Source organism: Callospermophilus lateralis, chromosome 16 (genome assembly GCF_048772815.1).
Source record: "Callospermophilus lateralis isolate mCalLat2 chromosome 16, mCalLat2.hap1, whole genome shotgun sequence".
In the NCBI taxonomy this organism is placed as follows: domain Eukaryota; kingdom Metazoa; phylum Chordata; class Mammalia; order Rodentia; family Sciuridae; genus Callospermophilus; species Callospermophilus lateralis.
The window spans coordinates 17427188-17447239 of NC_135320.1; the positions used below are offsets into that span (position 1 = coordinate 17427188).

The window sequence follows — 20052 nt, forward strand, 5'->3', positions numbered from 1 at the left end:
TAATAGATTCCAGCATTGGTAATTATTTTTCAGGTTTGGCAGTCATTTAGATGACTCTGGTTTTAAGAATGAATGTTAGAGACCCTTTTGATGCCTGTGTCTACTTGTTCTGTTAATTGTTATGCAGCTATACTATTCACTGAAATATTAAAGCTCATTCAAGGGGAATTAATTAAAAAATAAAAAGGACTGGGGATGTAGCTCAGGGGTTAGGCACCCTTGGGTTCAATCCCACATAACCAAAACAAACAAACAAAAAAAAAACACAGAAAGTTCTGGACAATCCAATGCCATGAGAATTGCCAAATATGAATTTTCAAGGTATGACAAATGATTTTTCTAAAATTCTTATAGGAGGAAGGGACTTTTAGGGGTATAAACCCACCAATAACTACAGTTTCCTCAATCATCTAGTGAATGCAAGTTATTTGGCCTAGAAAAACTAAAAATCAAAATGCACATAATTTTAACACATAGGAGTATAAATCAGGTTTAATTTCTAGGACAAGATTGCCAGCTGCTACGCCAATATCCTTTATCTCTCTTTCCTAATGAACAGAACACCTGAATTTTACTAGAGACGTGGCCTATCAGAGCAAAAACTTCATTTTCCAGTTTCTTTGAAGCTATGTGCAGCCATGTGACTCAGTACTAGACCAATAAGGTTTAGCAGAAGTAGGGGGTGACTCTTGGGAGTCTTCCTACTGCCTGGAACACCCACCACCACCACCACTCATACCTATGAGGATGAAAGCCACACATTAGAGAAGGCAGTATGCAGAGCTGGAAGAATCCTGGACCCTGGAGCACTTTCAGTTCTAGTCTGCCCAAATTCCCACATTTTGATGTAAGAGAAACAAACATCCATCTTGTTTAAGATATGGTTATTTGGGGTTTCTGTTATATCATTAGCTGAAACTATCCTTCCCATTATTTCTTCTCTTGAATAAAAATATTAGTATCTGTACTAGATACACACTGGCAAGTGTATATGACTAGATAGTCAACTGGGGATCTAAAAGATATTGCATCAACAGCATACCACACACAAATAAATCCAAACACAAGGCAGTAGAACTCAAGATTTTTTTTTCCAAATACTGAACTTCAGAACCTTTCCTCAGAGTCTTATCTCAATATGCAGTAGTCTTGAGCCAATTTTCACCTGACTGCTCACCTATTATTTGTGACCCCCTTCTCCTAATTCTCATCCACATAGATGAGCAGAAAGACAACTGAGATAGCTACAGGGCCAAAACAAACAAAACAAAAGTTTAGTAACAATGCCAGAGACCTTGAGTATCCTAGAAAATGGTCAGCAAAGTTAACATAAAACTATGACTATACAATAATGTTGCATAACATACACAAAGAGAGAATGAGAAACAAACAACTGGAAAAAAATGCCAGAGTGTGATGACTTGTTTTTATATTACCCTTTAGAAAAAACTTTAAGTTTCAAATAAAATATGAATGATGTTTCTAAACGAATAATATATGAGCAAGCTGCTCTGCAGAGTACTGATCATTGACAAATTATTTAACGAGTGAAAATTTTAATTGGTAAAATTATCTCTTTTAAACAAGTAAGACAATTTATACTCAAAACTATCCAAAGAAAACCTGATTTAAAAATTAAGATATCTATTCTTTGAAAATGTTAGTTTTTCTAATATTATTCCACAAATGGGAACACTTTCCACAACAGTACAGAGTCTATGTGTACCACAATTCTATACATTTTCTTGTGTTTTTAATAACCCACATGTATGCCCTTAATTTATGACATTTGCTCTTGTTTAACATAATATGAAGGCAAAATAATTTCTAATAACCATTTTCTCCAAATGTGAAGCTTTTATTTTCCCTCAAGCTTTCAGGAAATTACTGGGCCCTACATGGCACAATATAAAAAGCCCATTCTTATACAGTCTCTATCTTTTGATATTTTAAATTTAAGGTACTTAAAATATTTGATTTCATCAAGGTAAGAAGTCAACAAGACTGAAGTAAATTAATACTATCAAATTCTGAAGTGATACTAGAAGGAACTTAAAGATATTAAAGAACAGAAGCACAAACTACTAAAATATTTTATCACCAGCAAAAACTTCTGTATACTTGAAACTCTAAAGACAAACTATGAAAGTAGTATTAAAAATCCCCAGCACCACAAAATGTAATGTGACTAAGAGTCATATTACTTCAAAGAGACTGCAAGTGGTAAAAAATGTGTTTTTTAAAAATATATCATGGTAAATAATACAGCTAATTCCAAATTCAGTTACTTGGGAGAGAAAAAAAAAAAACAGGTCAAATTGCCAGACTAAAATCACTACTTATAAAAAAAAATCTGAAATGGACATTTAAAGTAAATTTAATATAGGTCTTTAAACATATCTTAAACTTCTAACAATAAAGTTATACAATTAATTTTCTTAATTATTAAATGGGCATAACAAGAAAAGTGATCAGATGAGACAGACATTGCCCCTGTAATTTAAAAAGCCAAGATACCCCAAAAAAGCAGCAAATCATATTCATTTAATCTGCAAAATATGAAGACTTACTATAAGACCTATCTTTGCTTGATTAAATTACTCATTATGCATTCTGTCTACTCCTAAAAAGATCTGGAAAAATACTTAGTGGATGGGAGTCTGGTGGAAGTCCAGTTTCCCTAGAAATCGTTTGTTTATCCCCAAGGTGGCCAGTCACCTTTCCTTTCAGTGGCAACAGAAACATCACCCTAAATATAAAAGTTACATTGGGAAATGGACAGAAAGGCATCTCTTTCCATCAACAAAGAGCCAGGAGCAGCAGGCAGTGATTAAAAGAAGTAAAGAGAAGTGAAGGCAAGACAATCAACCTACTGGGGCCTATCCATTAGTTCCCATTGATCTTCAGGCCTTGGGAAAGCAATGACTGATTACTGGGTAAGACCTGAACACAGCCGGCCTCTCTGCACAAAAGTCAGGGTATGAGAGGAAGGAAAGAAGGGAAGAGATAAAAAAAAGTCAAATCATTCAGCAAATAGCAGCAACTGAAACAGAAATAGCAAGGACTTGGGGGCAAGAAAGAAAAAGAACAATATGGACAGTAAGCAACAGACATGGACAAGGAAACCAGGAGAGAAGAGACAGAGTGGACAAGCTTCACAACAGTACCACTTATGTGGCAAAGCAAAGCCCTGAAAGGCACTTTGGATGGGGAGGGGATACAAGCAACCACATGCCTGAAAGGCCCCCAAGGATGCCATACTGAAAAGCTCAATAAGTGACACCAAGATTGGAATTGGGGTCACACAGATTGAGGTCTAAATCCAACATCCATAAGTGGGAGAATATGAGCAATTAACCAGGCTTCGTATCTATGAACACCAGGCTTTGTATTTATGAACATAAGGACAGTAACATCTACCGCAAAGAGACATGAAAATAAATAAAGTATGTCCCAGGCTGGTGCCACCTGGTACCTCAATAACGTTGATTTCTTTCCTTCCATGGTTTGAATAGGAATCATCACACTGCGTCCCCATCTGTTATCTTTACACACAATAATTGAAAAAGACTGGCAACACTCTGAACATTCTTAACTAGTCATATCATGTGCTTACCTAGCAGAGCTAGGTCCTGGGTTCAATCCCCAGCACCACAAAAATAAAATTAAATTAAAAAGTCACAATACTTTCTACCTACTACCTAATCTCATTCCCAATGCCCAAATTATAAGTTTAGAACACAAAAAGTTAAAAGTTTAGCTATGAGGAAAATAACTTATCTAGCATAAATTGGACACCTTGCCCAATCTACCAATATATACCAGTTCATTTCAATAAATATTTATTTGCTGAAATTAGTCCAGACAACAGTTGTTTAACCTCACTATTAGAAATATCAGGAAAGGAAGTTTGTCTGCTCATTTACTGCTACAAAATCACCACCTGATTACTCTTTCCTGAGTAATAATCTAATCCCACCCTGCCTCTTCAGGGCCTCTCTCCATCAATTTCCCAGCACTTCGATCTTCATTTCTACCATTTTAACTCCCTGATGGCAGCATTTAAACATCTTCTACTTAAAAAAAAATTATAATAATACAAACCCAATTCTCCACCTCAGGCTCCCACTAAATGCTGTCCTCTTTCTCCCTCTCTCACTGAAGTGTCTTGAAGAAGATGCCCACATGGCTTCATTTGTTCTCTAGCACAACCCTTGACCTGCTGCAATCTGCCTTCTGTGGCCCCCAAAGGCCCTGGTCCAGACAACCACTGGCATTCTTGCTACCACATATGAAGTATGCTTCTCAGCCTTCCCACTGTGTGTCCTCTTGGCTTATTTTACACTGAGGACTACTTATCCAATCCTTTTTTATCTTCCATTTCCCTAATGGCATATATGCCTGATTTCCCTCTAAGTTCCCATCATTTCTCTTTACAGTACGGAAGTCTTTCTCCTCACCTCTCCCGTTATATAAAATCCACTCTTCTTCTATGGGTGCCTTGAATGTTTTTTGTCACAACGCTTTTTAACCTTTTGTGGGTCACATACCTCCTTGAGAATCTGATGGAAAGCATGGACCCTTCCCCCACTGGAGACTAGTTCAGGGAAACTGTCCAAATGCCTCCTGGGGGAAGAGCTCCTGTTCTACATAAACTTTTGGGGGGTAAGCTTGCCCCCTTCCATGAATTCAGTTCTTACTCCACTCAATAAATCTATTATTTTTGCTCACATCTTGCTTCTGAACACCAACCCTATATTTCTTTGGCTATAACACAAACACATAAAATTCAATTTGTCCAAACACTGAACTCACTGCCATTTAAATCCTGTTTCTCCATCTAAATTATTGTATTCATAAATGAAACATCCAGTTCTAAGTCAGGAGCCTATCCGCCATGCTGGATCTGACTCATTCACCACTAGCTCCATTCAATAATCAAGTTGACACTTTTTTTTTGGGGGGGGGAGGGGATACTTTGAACCTAGAGTTGCTCCAGCTCTGAGCTAAATCCATACCTCTTTTCATTTTTTGAGACAGGATCTCACTAAATTGTCAAGGCTGACCTCAAACTTGCAATTCTCCTGCCTCAGTCTCCCAAGGTGCTAGGATTACAGGTATGCACTACTAGATCCAGCTGCTTCTATACCTTAGTATCTCAAAAAAAATGGTCTTTCATCCTCCATTTTTGCCATCACCATTATCATTTAGAGCACAATTACCTCATCTCTAGATTAACTGAACAGTCCCAACTTGTTTCCTCCCTTCTAAATTTGCCATATGTCAGGAAGGGAGATATTAAGAAGCACAATTCTTTTGATGGTACTCTCTGCTTTAAAATCCTCCAACACTTTCTATATTCCCAGGAAAATGTCTGAACCCCTCAAAATGACAAGAAAGGCTCCCTATATCACCAGCTTCATCTCCCCTTCATGAGTCCATTCTGAGCCTCAGTGAGGCTGATAGCAACTTGGCCTGTGTGACTAATGACCTTTAAAATGGATCAAAGCAAGACTGAGTTGCAGCAAGTGAAAGCTCAGACAAGAACTTGAAGAACTGGTATGAAAAAATACCTTGTTAAAAATCCTCACACTGTGTTATGATTTGGATCTTAAATGTCCCTCAAAGGCTCATATGTTGAAGGCTTGGTCCCCTGTCTATGGTGCTTACTGGGAGGTAGTGGAAGCTTTAAGAGGTGGGTTTAGGAAGAAATTTGGTCCTTGAGGGCATGCCCTGAAGGAGATATTGGGACTCTGACCTCGTCCTGTCCCCTTTTGCTTCCTGTTCACTGTGAGGTGAGCACTCTCCTCCACCATGTTTGCCCACCATGATGGTCTGCCTTGCCACTGGCCCCAAAACATCAAAACCAACTGACAAGAGACTGAAACCTGAAACCGTGAGCCAAAATAAACCTTTCCTCCCTTAAGTTGTTTATCTCAGGTATTTTGTCACATTGATGGAAATCTGATATAACACTCAAAGATCTCACTGAAATGATAATGTAAATACATTAAGTTAAATAAAATGTATTATTGAAATTAACCTCAATGTTCTTTTTATTTTTTTTAAATGTGCCTACTCGAAAGTTTTGTCTTTCTTGTGTGGTTTGTGTTTGTGGCTCATATTACATTTCCTCCAGGAAGTGCTGCTCTTAATCGGATGACTTTGTGCAGTTCCTTCAGCTTTGTCCTTCCTGGCAACATCTCCTGCTCAACAATACTAGTTAGGTGTTATTCTGGGTCAGGCACTGAGTAAGATCTGACGCGAAAGAAAGCAAACCATAAGGACCCACCCTCAGGGAACCCTGGAACACCTTCTATGTGCTTTTTCCCTCTTTATATGAGTTAGCTCCTGCTTAAGGCCTCAGAATAACCATTCTTCTTCCAGGAAGACTGTCCTGATTTCACCAACTAAAACACCTCATTCATCTTTCCCTAAGGAATACAAAGCACAATCCTATCTTAGCATGTGCTATAATATTCTGTGCTTACAGTTTCCCCACTTAGTCTCTAAATTCCCTGAAATGCTCATTACCAGAGCCCACAACAAAGCCCAGCACAAAACGGCTGCTCAATTAATGATTAATGAACAAACTCATAACTCATATAATTAGTACTTGTGGTTTCAGTTCTGATGATGACTGGAGATTTGATAACAGGGACTTAAAAATCTCTGGGCCAGAGCAGCTACTCTCTTCAAATCCCTACCTCGCACAAGCACCAGAAACCAGCATATTTTGTTCAGCCAGGGCGACTTTTTTTTAAAGTTATAGTTTGTATCTTTAAAATAGTACAACCAGAGAATAACGTATTCAGCATTTTAAGAAACCAGAAGTAGAAAGTGTGAAGCAGGTTCAAAGTGGATTGGTCACCAACATGGCTGAGCCTATGACACCAAGCACACGATAAATTATATAAAGCAGGTTTATTACTTACAGATAGGCAGGAAGAAATGACAGAAGTCAAGAATTTATGACAAGCAAATCCCCTACGTCTTAGGAAAGTTGCCTGGAGCAGGTAACGTCTCAACTGCAAGTGGCCCACTTGTACCACAATTGAGGGTTCCCAGAAAGCAGTCACCTTGGATTTTATTTTACATGGCATGTTGGGCTAACGCATTAAGAGACATCCTGTTGGTGTTAGAGTGGGGCAACTGAAATAGCCTTGGCTGTTCTAGTCAACTCTGCCAATCTGCAGGATGTTGCTCCCCAACACAATCTACAGTTATTCATAAGAACTATCAGTGAGAAAGGGGAGAGAACTGGGTCAATTCCTGGCCATCTGGAAAACTGTCCCACAGAATGAGGGGTCAGTTCTTCAGTGCTCTTGTAAGGGACAAGCCTCAGCCACTCTACTTGTCTAGGCCATCCCACCACATGGGTTTAGCTTAACAGGTAAAGGAGAGAAACTGGCCAATGAATGGTCCAGACTAGAAGAAAGGGAATATCCCACATCTAGAAATTTGGAAAGGTATGCCCAATGAGCCAGCTTGGAAAGGTGAACCAGAGAATCAGAAAGACACTGGGGTTTATTACCCTGCTGCAACCAAGACAGGCAGAAAAGCCAGTCTATAGAAAAGAACAACGCAGATGAGCTAGAAATGTGAGAAATCATGTGGCCCAAAGGGGAAGATAGATGGAAGAAGTTACTGCTTTACTTCCTGCCAGTTTTCAGTTTCCGTGGATGGTATGACTTCACCTAATGGTTTCTGTAAGCTACCTGATGTCCTTACAATGTATATTATTATATTTAAGCTAACTAGAGTAGGTTTTTGTTCCTTACAAATAAACCATTCTTAGAACAAAGGAAAAATGTTTAGGTTTTAGTTTACTAATATACTCTTTCACTGGTAGAATCAATTACATTTCTGTTTCACTCTGATAGAACCTCTAGTGGCAAATGCATTTCTTTAACATTTACTTTATTTCTTAACTGAATGTATAGAATCCTCTGACTAGCTAAAAAAAAATACTGGAAAGACTTTAAGATTATCCATTAAGAATCATTTGTTACCATCCCACATTTTTACCAAAGATGTAAGTTAATAAAATCAGAACTTATATCCTTACTGAAAATAACATGCTCCTTAGAACAAAAATAGCAAAATTGTTATAGGTTGTCAAAGTCAGTAAACTGCATATATCTGATTTTAAACACACAGAATACACAAAAGATATCTAGAAAATAGGTGCATGTGAATGCCTACACACGTATACACACAAATATAACCACAAAAATTTCTTACATAAGCAGAACAAAATTAGACAAATGAAAAAAGTAGTCTCAAAATTATGCTAAGTGTTCTAACATTAACATACTATGAACATACAAACCCTACCAAATACATTTTGTCCATTTACGTCTAAAAAAAGAAAGAAAATGAACGTTTGCAGTAATCTATCTTACGATTTGCTTTCTTAAAATTGTATTCATGTGGGAGAACACTCACTCTGGTATCCCAAACAAAATCTCTAGTATGATTCTATTAAAAAGCTTGGTTATTAAAGACAAAGAAAATAAAAGCTTGATTAGGAGAATTTTTCTAATAGCTTTATTACGTCCATCATATTTACTATATCTCTAGAAGAGATCAAAGACATGTCATTTTCAGAAAATGATAACTGAGATGGGAAGCTGACGTGGAGTTATACTTTTCTCAGTATAACTACCTGAAGTGAATAAAATAAGAATTTTATCTTATTTCCATTTCTCTTTTCCCTCTAGCATCTTGTAAATGGTACTTAGGTGCCAGAAGGAAAGAAAAAAATGGAAATAAGATAAAATTCTCACTGGCTCCCAGGAGGTAGGCTATGGAATGTCAAGAGGCTATCATGACCTCTAGCATCTTCCTCATTCTCCCAATGGCCTCTAGCATCTTCATCATTCTCCCAGTGCAATCCAGACAAAGGTTTTACTGAATCATTGCATTATCTCTGCTTAAGATTTTATTTCCTATGTGCTGATGAATATAGACTACTGACTTAAAGGCACTATGAATATAAAAAAAATGAAATCCCAAAAAGCATTTTGCAATCTTCACAATAGCCTCAAAAAAAAAAAATACTTGGGAATCAACTTAACGAAAGAGGTGAAAGACCTCTATAATGAAAACTAAAGAACACTAAAGAAAAAAATTGAGGGGCTGGGGATGAGGCTCAAGCAGTAGCACGCTCGCCTGGCATCATGCAGCCTGGGTTCGATTCTCAGCACCACATACAAACAAAGATATTGTGTCCGCCGAAAACTAAAAAATAAATATTAGAAATTCTCTCTCTCTCTGTCTCTAAAAAAAGAAAAAAAAAGAAAGAAAGAAATTAAAGAAGACCTTAGAAGATGGAAAGATCTCCCATGCTCTTGGATAGGCAAAATTAATATTGTCAAACCCAAAGCACTATACAGATTCAATGCAATTCCTATTAAAATCCCATCGTCATTTCTTATATAAATAGAAACAGCAACCATATAAATTCATCTGGAAAAATAAGAGACCCAGAATAGCCAAAGCAATTCTTAGCAAGAAAAGTGAAGCAGGAGGCATCATAATACCAGAGCTCAAACTAAACTACAAAGCTTCAGCAACAAAAACGGCATGGTATTGGCACCAAAATAGACTTGTAGATCAATGGTACAGAATAGAGGACACAGAGACAAACCCACATAAATACAGTTATCTTATACTAGAAAAAGGTGTCAAAAACATACATTGAAGAAAAGATAGCCTCTTCAACAAATCGTGCTAGGAGAACTGGAAAATCATATGCAACAAAATGAAAATAAACTCCTATCTCTCATCATGCTGAAAACTCAACTCAAAGTAGATCAAGGACCTAGAAATTAGTCCAGAGATCCTGTGCTTAAAAGAGGAAAAAGTAGGCCCAAATCTTCATCACATCAGATTAGGCCCCGACTTCCTTAACACAACTCTTAAAGTGCAAGAAATAAAATCAAGAATTAATAAATGGGATAGACTCAAACTAGAAAGCTTCTTCTCAGCAAAAGAAAAAAATCAATAAGGTGAACAGAGAGCCAACATTTGGGGAGCTAATTTTTGCCATATGCACTTCAGATGGAGCACTAATCTCCAGGATATATAAAGAACTCAATAAAACTTAACACCAAAAAAACAAATAGCCCAATCAATAAATGGGCTAAGGAGACACTTCTCAGAAGAAGGTATACAATCAACCAACAAACATATGAAAAAAATGTTCAACACCTCTAGTAATTGAGAAATGCAAATCAAAACTACTCTAAGATTTCATCCAGTCAGAATGGCAGCATCAAGAATAGAAACAACAATAGGTGTTGGTGAGGATGTAGGGGGAAAGGCACATTCATACATTGCTGGTGATACTGCAAATTAGTGCAACCATTCTGGAAAGCAGTATGGAGATTCCTCAGAAAACTTGCAACCTTTATAGTAATAATTAACTCAGGTAAGAAAACAACAATGGATGCCAAATAATTGAGAGAGAATCCGTTGGGAAACACAAGTATTTACAGTCGTAAAGTACCTCCTCACAGCTTGCTTACTTATTACAAAGGGCAAATAAGTTCATGTTTTATCATGGACAAATCTAACAGATTCCTATAACCAGTGATCAAAATTACCACCACCAAAAATAGGGCAAATGAACATGACAGCAAAACCCAAGTTATGATCTTGGACTAGACAAAAAATAGTTGCTATTAGACAACAGTATAAACAATAGATAAGAAAATATTAATATGAGGAGATCCATGGTCAAGTATTTAGGGTTAAAGGGTCATACTGTCTACCATTTTTATATAGTCCAGAAAAATAGAGAGAACACAACACAAATGTACCAAAATGTCAACAACTAGTAAATCTAGGTGGCAGGTATACTAGACAAGTTCACTGCACTAGTCTTATAATTTTTCAGCAATTGAAACCACTTTCAGTTTTTAAAAAATAAAATAGAACACAAGGCCTCATAAGGAAAAAAAATTTCTTTCCTACTTCCATTTTCCATCATAACCAGAAGGGTGAAAGCTACAGCTTATGGCCAGAGAAGCAGGAAGGTTGAAGGATCCTGACCTTTTTGAGCAACTGTACCAACTAAGGATTTGTCAGTGCTATAAAGATAAATTCCTTACTTATATTTTAATTATTCAGAAAGAAATAAAATTGGCATTCAGATTACTGTGATTAAATTGTCCTGAAATGCTAAGATAACACATGACTTCAAAGTTGACCTACAGCCTTAATCCAGCCACTCTGAGCCTGGCAATTTCCTTTGTGGCAGCACTGCTGTGTCTCCTACATACAGCATGCTCACCCAGTGTCTCTGTCTGCCAAGTCCTCCCTGTTCTCCAACTACATCTTCACTAACTCATTCTTTAATTCTTTTTTTTTTTTGGCATATTTTTTAAGTTGCATTAATACTTGATCTAAGCACACCCACCTGAGATATGGGTCCAAAGCTCCTATAACACCTGTGTATACTGTTACTGTGTGCTAGGCCTTTATTTTCTACTTTGTATTTCTCTACCTAGCATACTCTGAATCGTTCAACAAACATTCCTGCTCATGTTTCAATCAGAGACTGATTACAGAAATAAATGTAAATACCCCTTTAATTTCCTTAACTGAGAAAAAAACTGAATACAAAGGGGACAAGATAGTGTTCTAACCAAACACTAAATTGTTCTGCTGTTTCTGGGATCATCCAAGAGATCGTTTGTGTTTCAGGCCTCCACAGGGTCCTGGCCCTTACTTAAGCCCTTAAGGAAAATAGCCAAGCACAGCTTGTAACAGCGACAGAGGGAGGGGTTGTGGAGCTTTTTTGTTTCTGTTTTTGTTTCAAGGCTGGGGACAGAACCCAGCTCACATTCAGCAAGGGCCCTAACACTGAGCTACACCCCAGCCCTGCTGTGGAGCTTTGATAAGGCATGGGTGTCAAAAATCTGGCCCCCTTCAAATACTGGGCATTATTTTCCTGAATTCACTCTGTTAAATGTAAGGACAGATGACAAATTCTATTTAACTCACCTAAGGGAGGTTAAGTTTAGGCCATTAAAAAAGCAACTACTGTATAATTTCCTTAAAGTGTAAATTTGATAAAAATTTAAAGAATATTTACATTGAAAACTACCTTTCATAAGATGAGAGTCTTTAACATAGCAATCCCACCCCACCCCCACCGCCATTTTTGGTTAATTCCTCAGGTTTTATATAGTGATTAAAAAAAAAATCTTGTCAGTTCATTTCTGTTATCTGTGAAGGTTTTTTCCCCATCAAGATGTAACAACTTGGTGGTATACATAAAGGAAACTAAGAAAATATTTCAAAAACCTAGTTAAATCTCTTAGTAAATATAAATTTTGCTTGCTCCTTAGTGAATACAAAACTCCTTTTAGCATACTCTATTGTTAGATGATTCATTTAAAACATACACACACACACAGCCCATGAAATGAAATAAGTCAAGTGAACACAAATGTTAACTGCTGCACTCAGAGGAAGACAAAAGACAGCACTTAGAGGCAGAGCAAGTTAATCATAAGCAAATCCATTTTTCTCTACTCTCACTGGCAAGGTTTTTCCTGGTTTTGGTTTTGGTTTTAGTTTTGGGTGGTCTCTGCTTTTACTGATTTTCACAAACCCAGTTCAAAGATCTATCTGACCAAGATCTGGACCCCAGATCTTTACACCTTGGCTACACATATCTATCTGTGAATCTGTTTTTGATCTTATATTTAATTATAAAATGCACAGATTCTATTATCCTTCAGTTTTATCTTCTTTTATTTTTTAATTTTCAAAAATGATCTTTGCCCATCTCTTCCAAACGTTTATTTTGACTGGTTCTTTGCAACAATCTAAGATTTATATTTTGGTGGCACTTCCAAGTCAATTATAATTCAGTGATACACAGTGTCCAGAAAAATTAAAAGTTAGTACAGCCCCAAGAATCAAATACAAAATAGGGCTGGGAATGTGGCTCAGTGGTCCAGTGCCCCTGAGTTCAACCCCAAGTACCAAAAAAGGGGGCACTGGACCACTGAGTCACATCCTCAGCCCTATTTTGTATTTCATTTAAAGACAGGGTCTCACTGAGTTGCTAGCACCTCACCATTGCTTGAGGCTGGGTTGGAATTTTGATCCTCCTACCTCAGCCTCCCAAGCTGCTGAGATTACAGGCATGTGTCACAGCACCTGGCCTCAAAAAACACTTCTGACAAGCAAAACAGGCAATTTGACACTGGGAGACAGAACTTTTCAACTGACAGTGAAACAACTAAACAATTCCTCCACTTTTACTAAGAATTGGTTTTAATTTTACTTTCTTTTCTTTCTTTCTTTCTTTTTTTTTTTTCGTGTGTGTGTGTGTGTGTGTGTGTGTTGTGTGTGTGTGTGTGTGTGTGTTCGTTTCTGGGGATCAAACCCAGGGCCTCAAGAATCATAGTTAAGTGTTGTACCACTGAGTTAGACCCTTGGCCCTGATTTTTTTTTTAAATCTAGTTAATATCTGTGTTTTTCTTTTTTGTTTAAATGCACAAAACATATGACACTAAACACATGTTCAAAGGCTCCTCCACTAAAATCATTCTAAGAATGAGGTGGAAAATTCTAGGCATCCCAGAAAAAGACCGTAATTTTGTAAATTAATCCTGGAAAAGTATTAAATCTGGAAATGTTATGATACATTTACTAAAAATTATATGGAATCCTTTAGTAACACTAATGATAAAAAGTTAAAGCACATGAGGGGTTTTGTTTTTCAATTCAGTTCATAAATAATACTTTTATTTCATAAGTAAAACTTTTAATTACTGTATTTATAGTACTTACAAAATAACTAAAATATCCTAAGTGGTATAAACATCAAGAGAACAAAGCAGTATTATCCATACCCTTGGCTTGCTAAATTTCTGTTATATTAATTTTCCTATATATAAAAGATCTAGAGAGGGTAACATTCTTATAACTTATTCTGCTGGTTAAAAAAGAATGTAGAAACACAAATAGAAATTTCTGCATGAGATTGATTCTCTACCTACAAAATTCTGTGTTTCTTTCCTGAAGTCCTGAGCTGTCCATATGCACATACTGTTGCTTCTGAATTAGAGGCTGATTACATTTTTAATCATTCTGTAGGAAAAAAATGATGACATTTTATGATGATGAATTATAAAATATGAACTAGGAGTATGTATATACAGAAGTTCTCTAGAGTAAATGGTCATTATTTATTTTTTGTCAAATCTATGAATATAAAAAATCTAGCCCTACTAAAAAAAAATAAGGGATGCACCAGGAAAGCCACAGTGAAAAAAGAGCTGCATTTTATCATCTGGAGGGAGATCAGCGAGGACTGCCTTGCTAAAGGCCTCCTAAATGGAGGGAGACTCACTATGTGCCTACTGTCCCATTCTTCCCACCCTATGGCAACTCTATTCTACCCCCAGCACTCCAGAGTAGATTCAGGAATATCTGTAATCCATGAGCCCACATCAATAGAGATGTCAAGGAGCAGGGGAGAAACAATGGCCATTCTAAGACCTGCAAAATCATAGAAATGATTTTGAAAACAATCATAAAATTGTGAAAAAGAATTATTTTCATGCTATATAACTCTATATTACATGTTACATAAATTCAGACTTATCTCTATATTACAACAAAACTGAATATTTAACCCCTTATAATAGAATCAAATCAAGATCCATAGCCAGTCCAGTTCATGATTTTATAAGTATCTAATTTACACTGACAATGTAATTTTTAAATTATACTTAAAAATTTTAATTTCCTCAGAGAAAAATAAGTGCTAACATTGTTATATCCACCAAAATTATGATTTAGTCTAATAAACAGAAACTTTAGGAAAAAAACAGTATCGAAAACCTAAAAATCACCTAGGGTAGAAAAGTAAAAGCAGTCAGGTTGAAAGCCTGGTTCAGAGCACAGGGACTCTGGAAAGCACCCAGGAATGTGGTGAAGAGCCGCTGCCGCCTGGCAGACACACTTCTGCTTTTCATCTACAACTGTATTTTAATTATTTACAAGTAATTTACTTCACTATGGGATACTAAAATAAATCATTAAAAAACTAATTTTAACTAAGTTAAAAACAAAATGCTAAGTGAAGATCAACTCTGTTTTCAAGCTCTTAGTGTGAAAGTGAACAATTTCAAGACATCTTTATAAAATTCTCCCAATAAACAAACACCAGCAGCATTTTTAAAAAATACAACAACAACAAAAACCCTATTTTAGGTAAGTAGAAAGGTTGTCTTTACCAAAGAGTTTAATAAAGACAACTAGGTTTCATAGAGACATGGATCCAAGTTCATTTTACATTGGGGATTTTTACTTTGCAAATTTAGCCTCAATTAATCCAATGTAGAAATAAATCGCTATTAGTTGAGTAAAAGTCAAAACAAAATGTTGAAGTCACATGTAAATTCTACTTTTCCTTCATATGAAATCTTCCTTTACCTCTTATTAAAGTATAGGAAGATGCTAAAATTAAGCTTTTCCATTAAATGCAAAAGAAATTTATAACTGAAATACTGAAGTTAAAATAGCTTGGCACATAATTAGGGAAGATAAAGGGTGCTCTCTCTTCAGCTAGTCAATGACAAAAAGCAAATAAACTAGTTTCTGTTTATAAAGATACATATATAATCATACATGGAAAAAATGTACTATGAGACTAAATTCCTAAACTCAATAAAAAAATTCAAATTTTAATTCCTCTTCAATGCATTATCATTTGAACAAACATTCTCAATGAAAAAAAAAAATTCTCTACTGGCCAAGAGAAAAGATCAACATCCTATTTCATACTCATCTTTTCTTTCACATCTGGGCTATACAGTTGTTAGAAGAAAAAGGAAACAATAAACCCAAAATCCAATTCAAGAGAAAGAAATAATAAAGTTAAATTTCTTCATTAATACAACAAGAATTATGTTTTAGCATTGCCTAGTATCAACAAAAAGAGAAAATAAAACTGACTTTCAAAAGAAACTTCAGAAAAACATCAAACAAATATAAACTCACTTGGTTCCCACAGCCTTAAACTCTATTAAATATTAACATTTGGAAAAATAATTCCACAGATGAGATATAAACAAGCCAAAAGATATCAAATTGCTAAATAATTCATTTCTGTTGAAAAATCTAGCTCTAGGAAAAGTGAAACAAGGAGAGAAAATCCAGTGACACTTGAAGTTTTGTCCTCTTGCTGCTTAGATAAAAAGTCATTTTCAAGAGCTCTCTACTTTGATCCCATTCTTCTTGCACTTAAGATAATGAAAAAATACAAACATTTTCAGTCCATTAAGTGATTGTGGTACTGGCTCTAGGAGCCACCTGAAGTCCACCTACCTCTTATCTCAACTTTTATTGTCTGGTCCAGGCCTCCAACTACTTCTACCAACGACCACCATAAGAACCAACTATAACAGTCTTCTTAATTTCAGACTTACCCCTGTATGATCCATTCTCCAGTCAAAATGAGCTTTTTAAAATATAAATCAAATATTGTCATTCTCCTATTTATAACCCTTTTCTATAGCTTTCATTTTACCTTATAAAAGTAAGCATCAAACAACAGCCGACAAGACACTCCATGATCCTATTCCTGCCTACCTCTCAATATACTTTTCCATGTTGGCCTTTATACTGTCCCTTTAAATTAGAGTTTCTCCTCCTCAGTACTGACATAGAACATTCTTTAAAGTGGAGGCTGTCTGTGCACTGTAGGATCTTCACCAGCAACCCTGGTCTCTATCCATTAGGTGCCAAAAGCAGCACCACCCTCAAGTGTCACAACCAAATATGTCTCTATGCATTGCTTTAACAAGCCAAGCTCATTCCTGCTTCCTGGGTCTTTTTCCCTCTCCTTCCTTCTACCTGAAATAGGAATTAGCCCAAATAAATTAGCTATATGGCTGGTTCCTCATCATCATCATCTCAGCCCACTCAAAAGAGATCTTCTCTAGTTGTTCTCCATAAATTTGCACTGACTTCTATCCTATTATTAGCCAAGCAGAAAGCAAGTGCTCAAAAAGCAGATGTGAGAATGTATAAATGTCAGTATTTATGAGAAAAGTCTTAAGTGGCAGGACCGTAACATTCAATATAGGAGGCCACAGCAACACTCCTGGGTATTCTCCTGTACTACATTCACCTGCATCTTTAAATACACCCATTCAAGTGCACCATAACTTTGTCCTTTAGAAGTGCTAGGAACAGTATCATCAGTTATAGGTACTGCATATTTATTACTTGTGCCTTAACAAAAACAGTCCAAAACCAGAGTAAGGTTGAGAATAGAGAGGTATTTGAACTGTTTAGAAGAGTGCTGAACAACCAACATACAGCTAAAAACAACCAGGCAAAATAGGATCCTCATTTATTCTATCTTGTACACAAAGGGCTTACCATTATGTCTAAGCAGTTGCTCTCTATTTTAAGTAGATACAAAAAGTCAATAATCTTCATTTTAAAAATAAAAACAGATGAGAGAAAAGCATGATCTGGCTACTTCCAAACAAAAGGATGTAATGAATGAAGTTTAAGAGTTGAATTTGAGTTAATCAATCAGCTTTTAGTGTTTTTATGTGAAATGATAAAATTCATTCAGGTTAACCATATGCTGAATAGTTAAGACCTTTCCAAACTGTAGAATCAGTGGCCCAACTAGATTCCATTCAACTTCAAAAAAGACTGATTCACTTACATCACAAGGTTCCTTTCAAAAAACTTGTGAAGTTGCTTTAGATACTAGTACTTTGAGTATATTTTTCTTAAAAGTATTAGTGTAGTTCATTTTCAAATTATCATGTCATTGCTCTAAATAGTAAAATATATTTCTTTTTTTTATCAAAATCACTAACTTTAAGAACAAGCATTCATCAGAGCATTTACAGAACTTGCAGGTCAATATACAAGTGTGAGTGAAGAGCTGAGGCATACCAGTTGTGCACCATGAGCTTCTGCACAGCCAGCAGAGCATTGTAGCGGACCTGCTGGTCTTCATGATGCATGTGGTTCATTACCAGCTGCTTCCCACCGAGCTGCTCAATAACCCTGCAGAATAGAAGAGACTTGGTGAAGATGCTACAATTATGTTCAAACTCATGCTCTTCACAAGAACAAAGTTAAAATATGAAAGGATTTTCAAAAATGACAATGGATGGAAGTAAACCCAACACACATGCCTTCTTACATTGTTCGTCTCTGAATTACAGATTTAAAATATTCAAATATATTCTCTTCTGAATTCTTAATGATAAATCCAACTGTTATTCGAGTTTCTAAGTCAGAGAAGAGATCATCTACCTGGATACCTCACAGATCACAAAGTACTCTAATTGATCATTTCTGGATAGTTGAGTATTAACTTCTTTATTACCAGTATTTCTGGCTTGCTTAAAATCAATATTGAGCACCGTCTATTATTTATAACTTACATAAGATCAATATTAAGGCCAGCAGTTAGCATGCCGTGTAACAGATACAAGCTTAGATGCAGATAGTAAGGAACAGAGGGTTAAAGAGCATCCATGTTAATTTCCTGGAAAAGACCCGATTTTAAGATAGCTGCCTGTTTCTCATAACCATGGGATATGCCATGTAACCTCCTGGGCAATGAAGCAGAGGAGAAAATTCATGTCTTCAAGAGAACCAAGATGACTGACAACCAACATTGTTTTCTATCACTGTACCCCCTAACACACTGAAAATTCACTTACTACAGACAAAAGTAAAGTGAAAATGATTATTTTCTTCATAAATAAAAAGAGATTCTCTGTTCTTAAAGTGTAGTTTTTAAACAGAGCTATGGAGTCTCTTTTAAACTCCAACACAACAATGTGAATTTCTATGTCCATTCTGTATCCACCAGTATGATCTGATGGATGATATCCATCATTTGTCAGGTACAAGAGACACCTTAGTGAAATAAGGCATTTAGTGGTTGTTTCAACTTCACAGATCAGTAAGGCTTCTAATATTAGTAAGAAATGAGTGGATGGGGGCCAGGGGTGAGAGGAAAGCTCTCAACTGCATACTTTTTCATATTTTATTTTAGGAATCTTTTCAAAAATGTGTTGAATTAGTGGGGGAAGAGAACAATATAAAAATAAAGAAACATTCACTGAGTGCTTACTGTGTGCCAGGTACTATGCTTTGAAATGCTATCTGATATACCAGTTCAATTATTAATGTGTTATATTAGACAACTCCTTTGCTGTCTAATAAAGTAAATTCCTCCCTGCAAACAAGGAGAACAAGGGCATCTCTATTATATCATTGCTCTAAAGATTAAAGGACATAAAGCCCATGTCGCTGCAGTGTGGTAAACCCAGGTCTGCTTCTAGGATGACACTAGTTCTGACACCAGGCTAAGATAACACTAGTTCTGACCCCAAGGCTACCTCCCCTCAACAGATTCTCCTATTATACTCCAAGAGATCTCTGCAAAATACTGAATATCATTTTCCATACCTAAAATAATTCAGTCACTACCACTGCTCTTAACAAAAGGATCTAAATCCTTAAAATAGTCAACAAAGCCCTTCACAGGCTCATTTGGAGCCCCTGCCTAGCTTCAGAGAATAGGATCACATACTTCTTATGCCCAGGGCTTGCTCTGCATATTTAGCTTATGGCCAACAGCACTATTAGCCCTGCCTGAAAGAAACTTAACTGCCACATACATTTTCTCCACAGGCCCTTCACAACCTCTTAGGCTTAGAAATCTACTGAGTACTTCAGCAGTACGCTGCTACACTGGGGAACCTTTTTAAACAGCAAAATAAATAGCAAAAAGACCCAGAAATGTAAACAATTTGGTACTAAACAAACTATGTAAAGGATTCTCGTTGATTGTGGGAGAGTAAACAAAAGAAGGCAGATCATAGCCTTGTTCTACCTCAGTTGAAATTGTGCCAATTGATGACTCAGCTTTTCATCACTTTATACAGATCCGTGATTGACCATAAGAGTGCCATAAGCATTAACATGAGGATTACAAATTAATTTTAGTAGGTAGTGAAATTTACCAGTCTAGAA

General features: G+C 36.3%; 1 protein-coding gene across 2 annotated transcripts in view; it reads right to left on the reverse strand.

The window, feature by feature from the left end:
• Window positions 1–20052, reverse strand: part of Atp6v1h (ATPase H+ transporting V1 subunit H) — a 124614-nt gene that overhangs the window by 19291 nt on the left and 85271 nt on the right. For both annotated transcript variants that reach the window (XM_076835493.1, XM_076835492.1), the window contains one exon: window positions 17953–18066. In XM_076835493.1, coding sequence (XP_076691608.1) covers window positions 17953–18066 — 114 coding nt within the window. The remainder of the gene's footprint in view (window positions 1–17952; window positions 18067–20052) is intronic.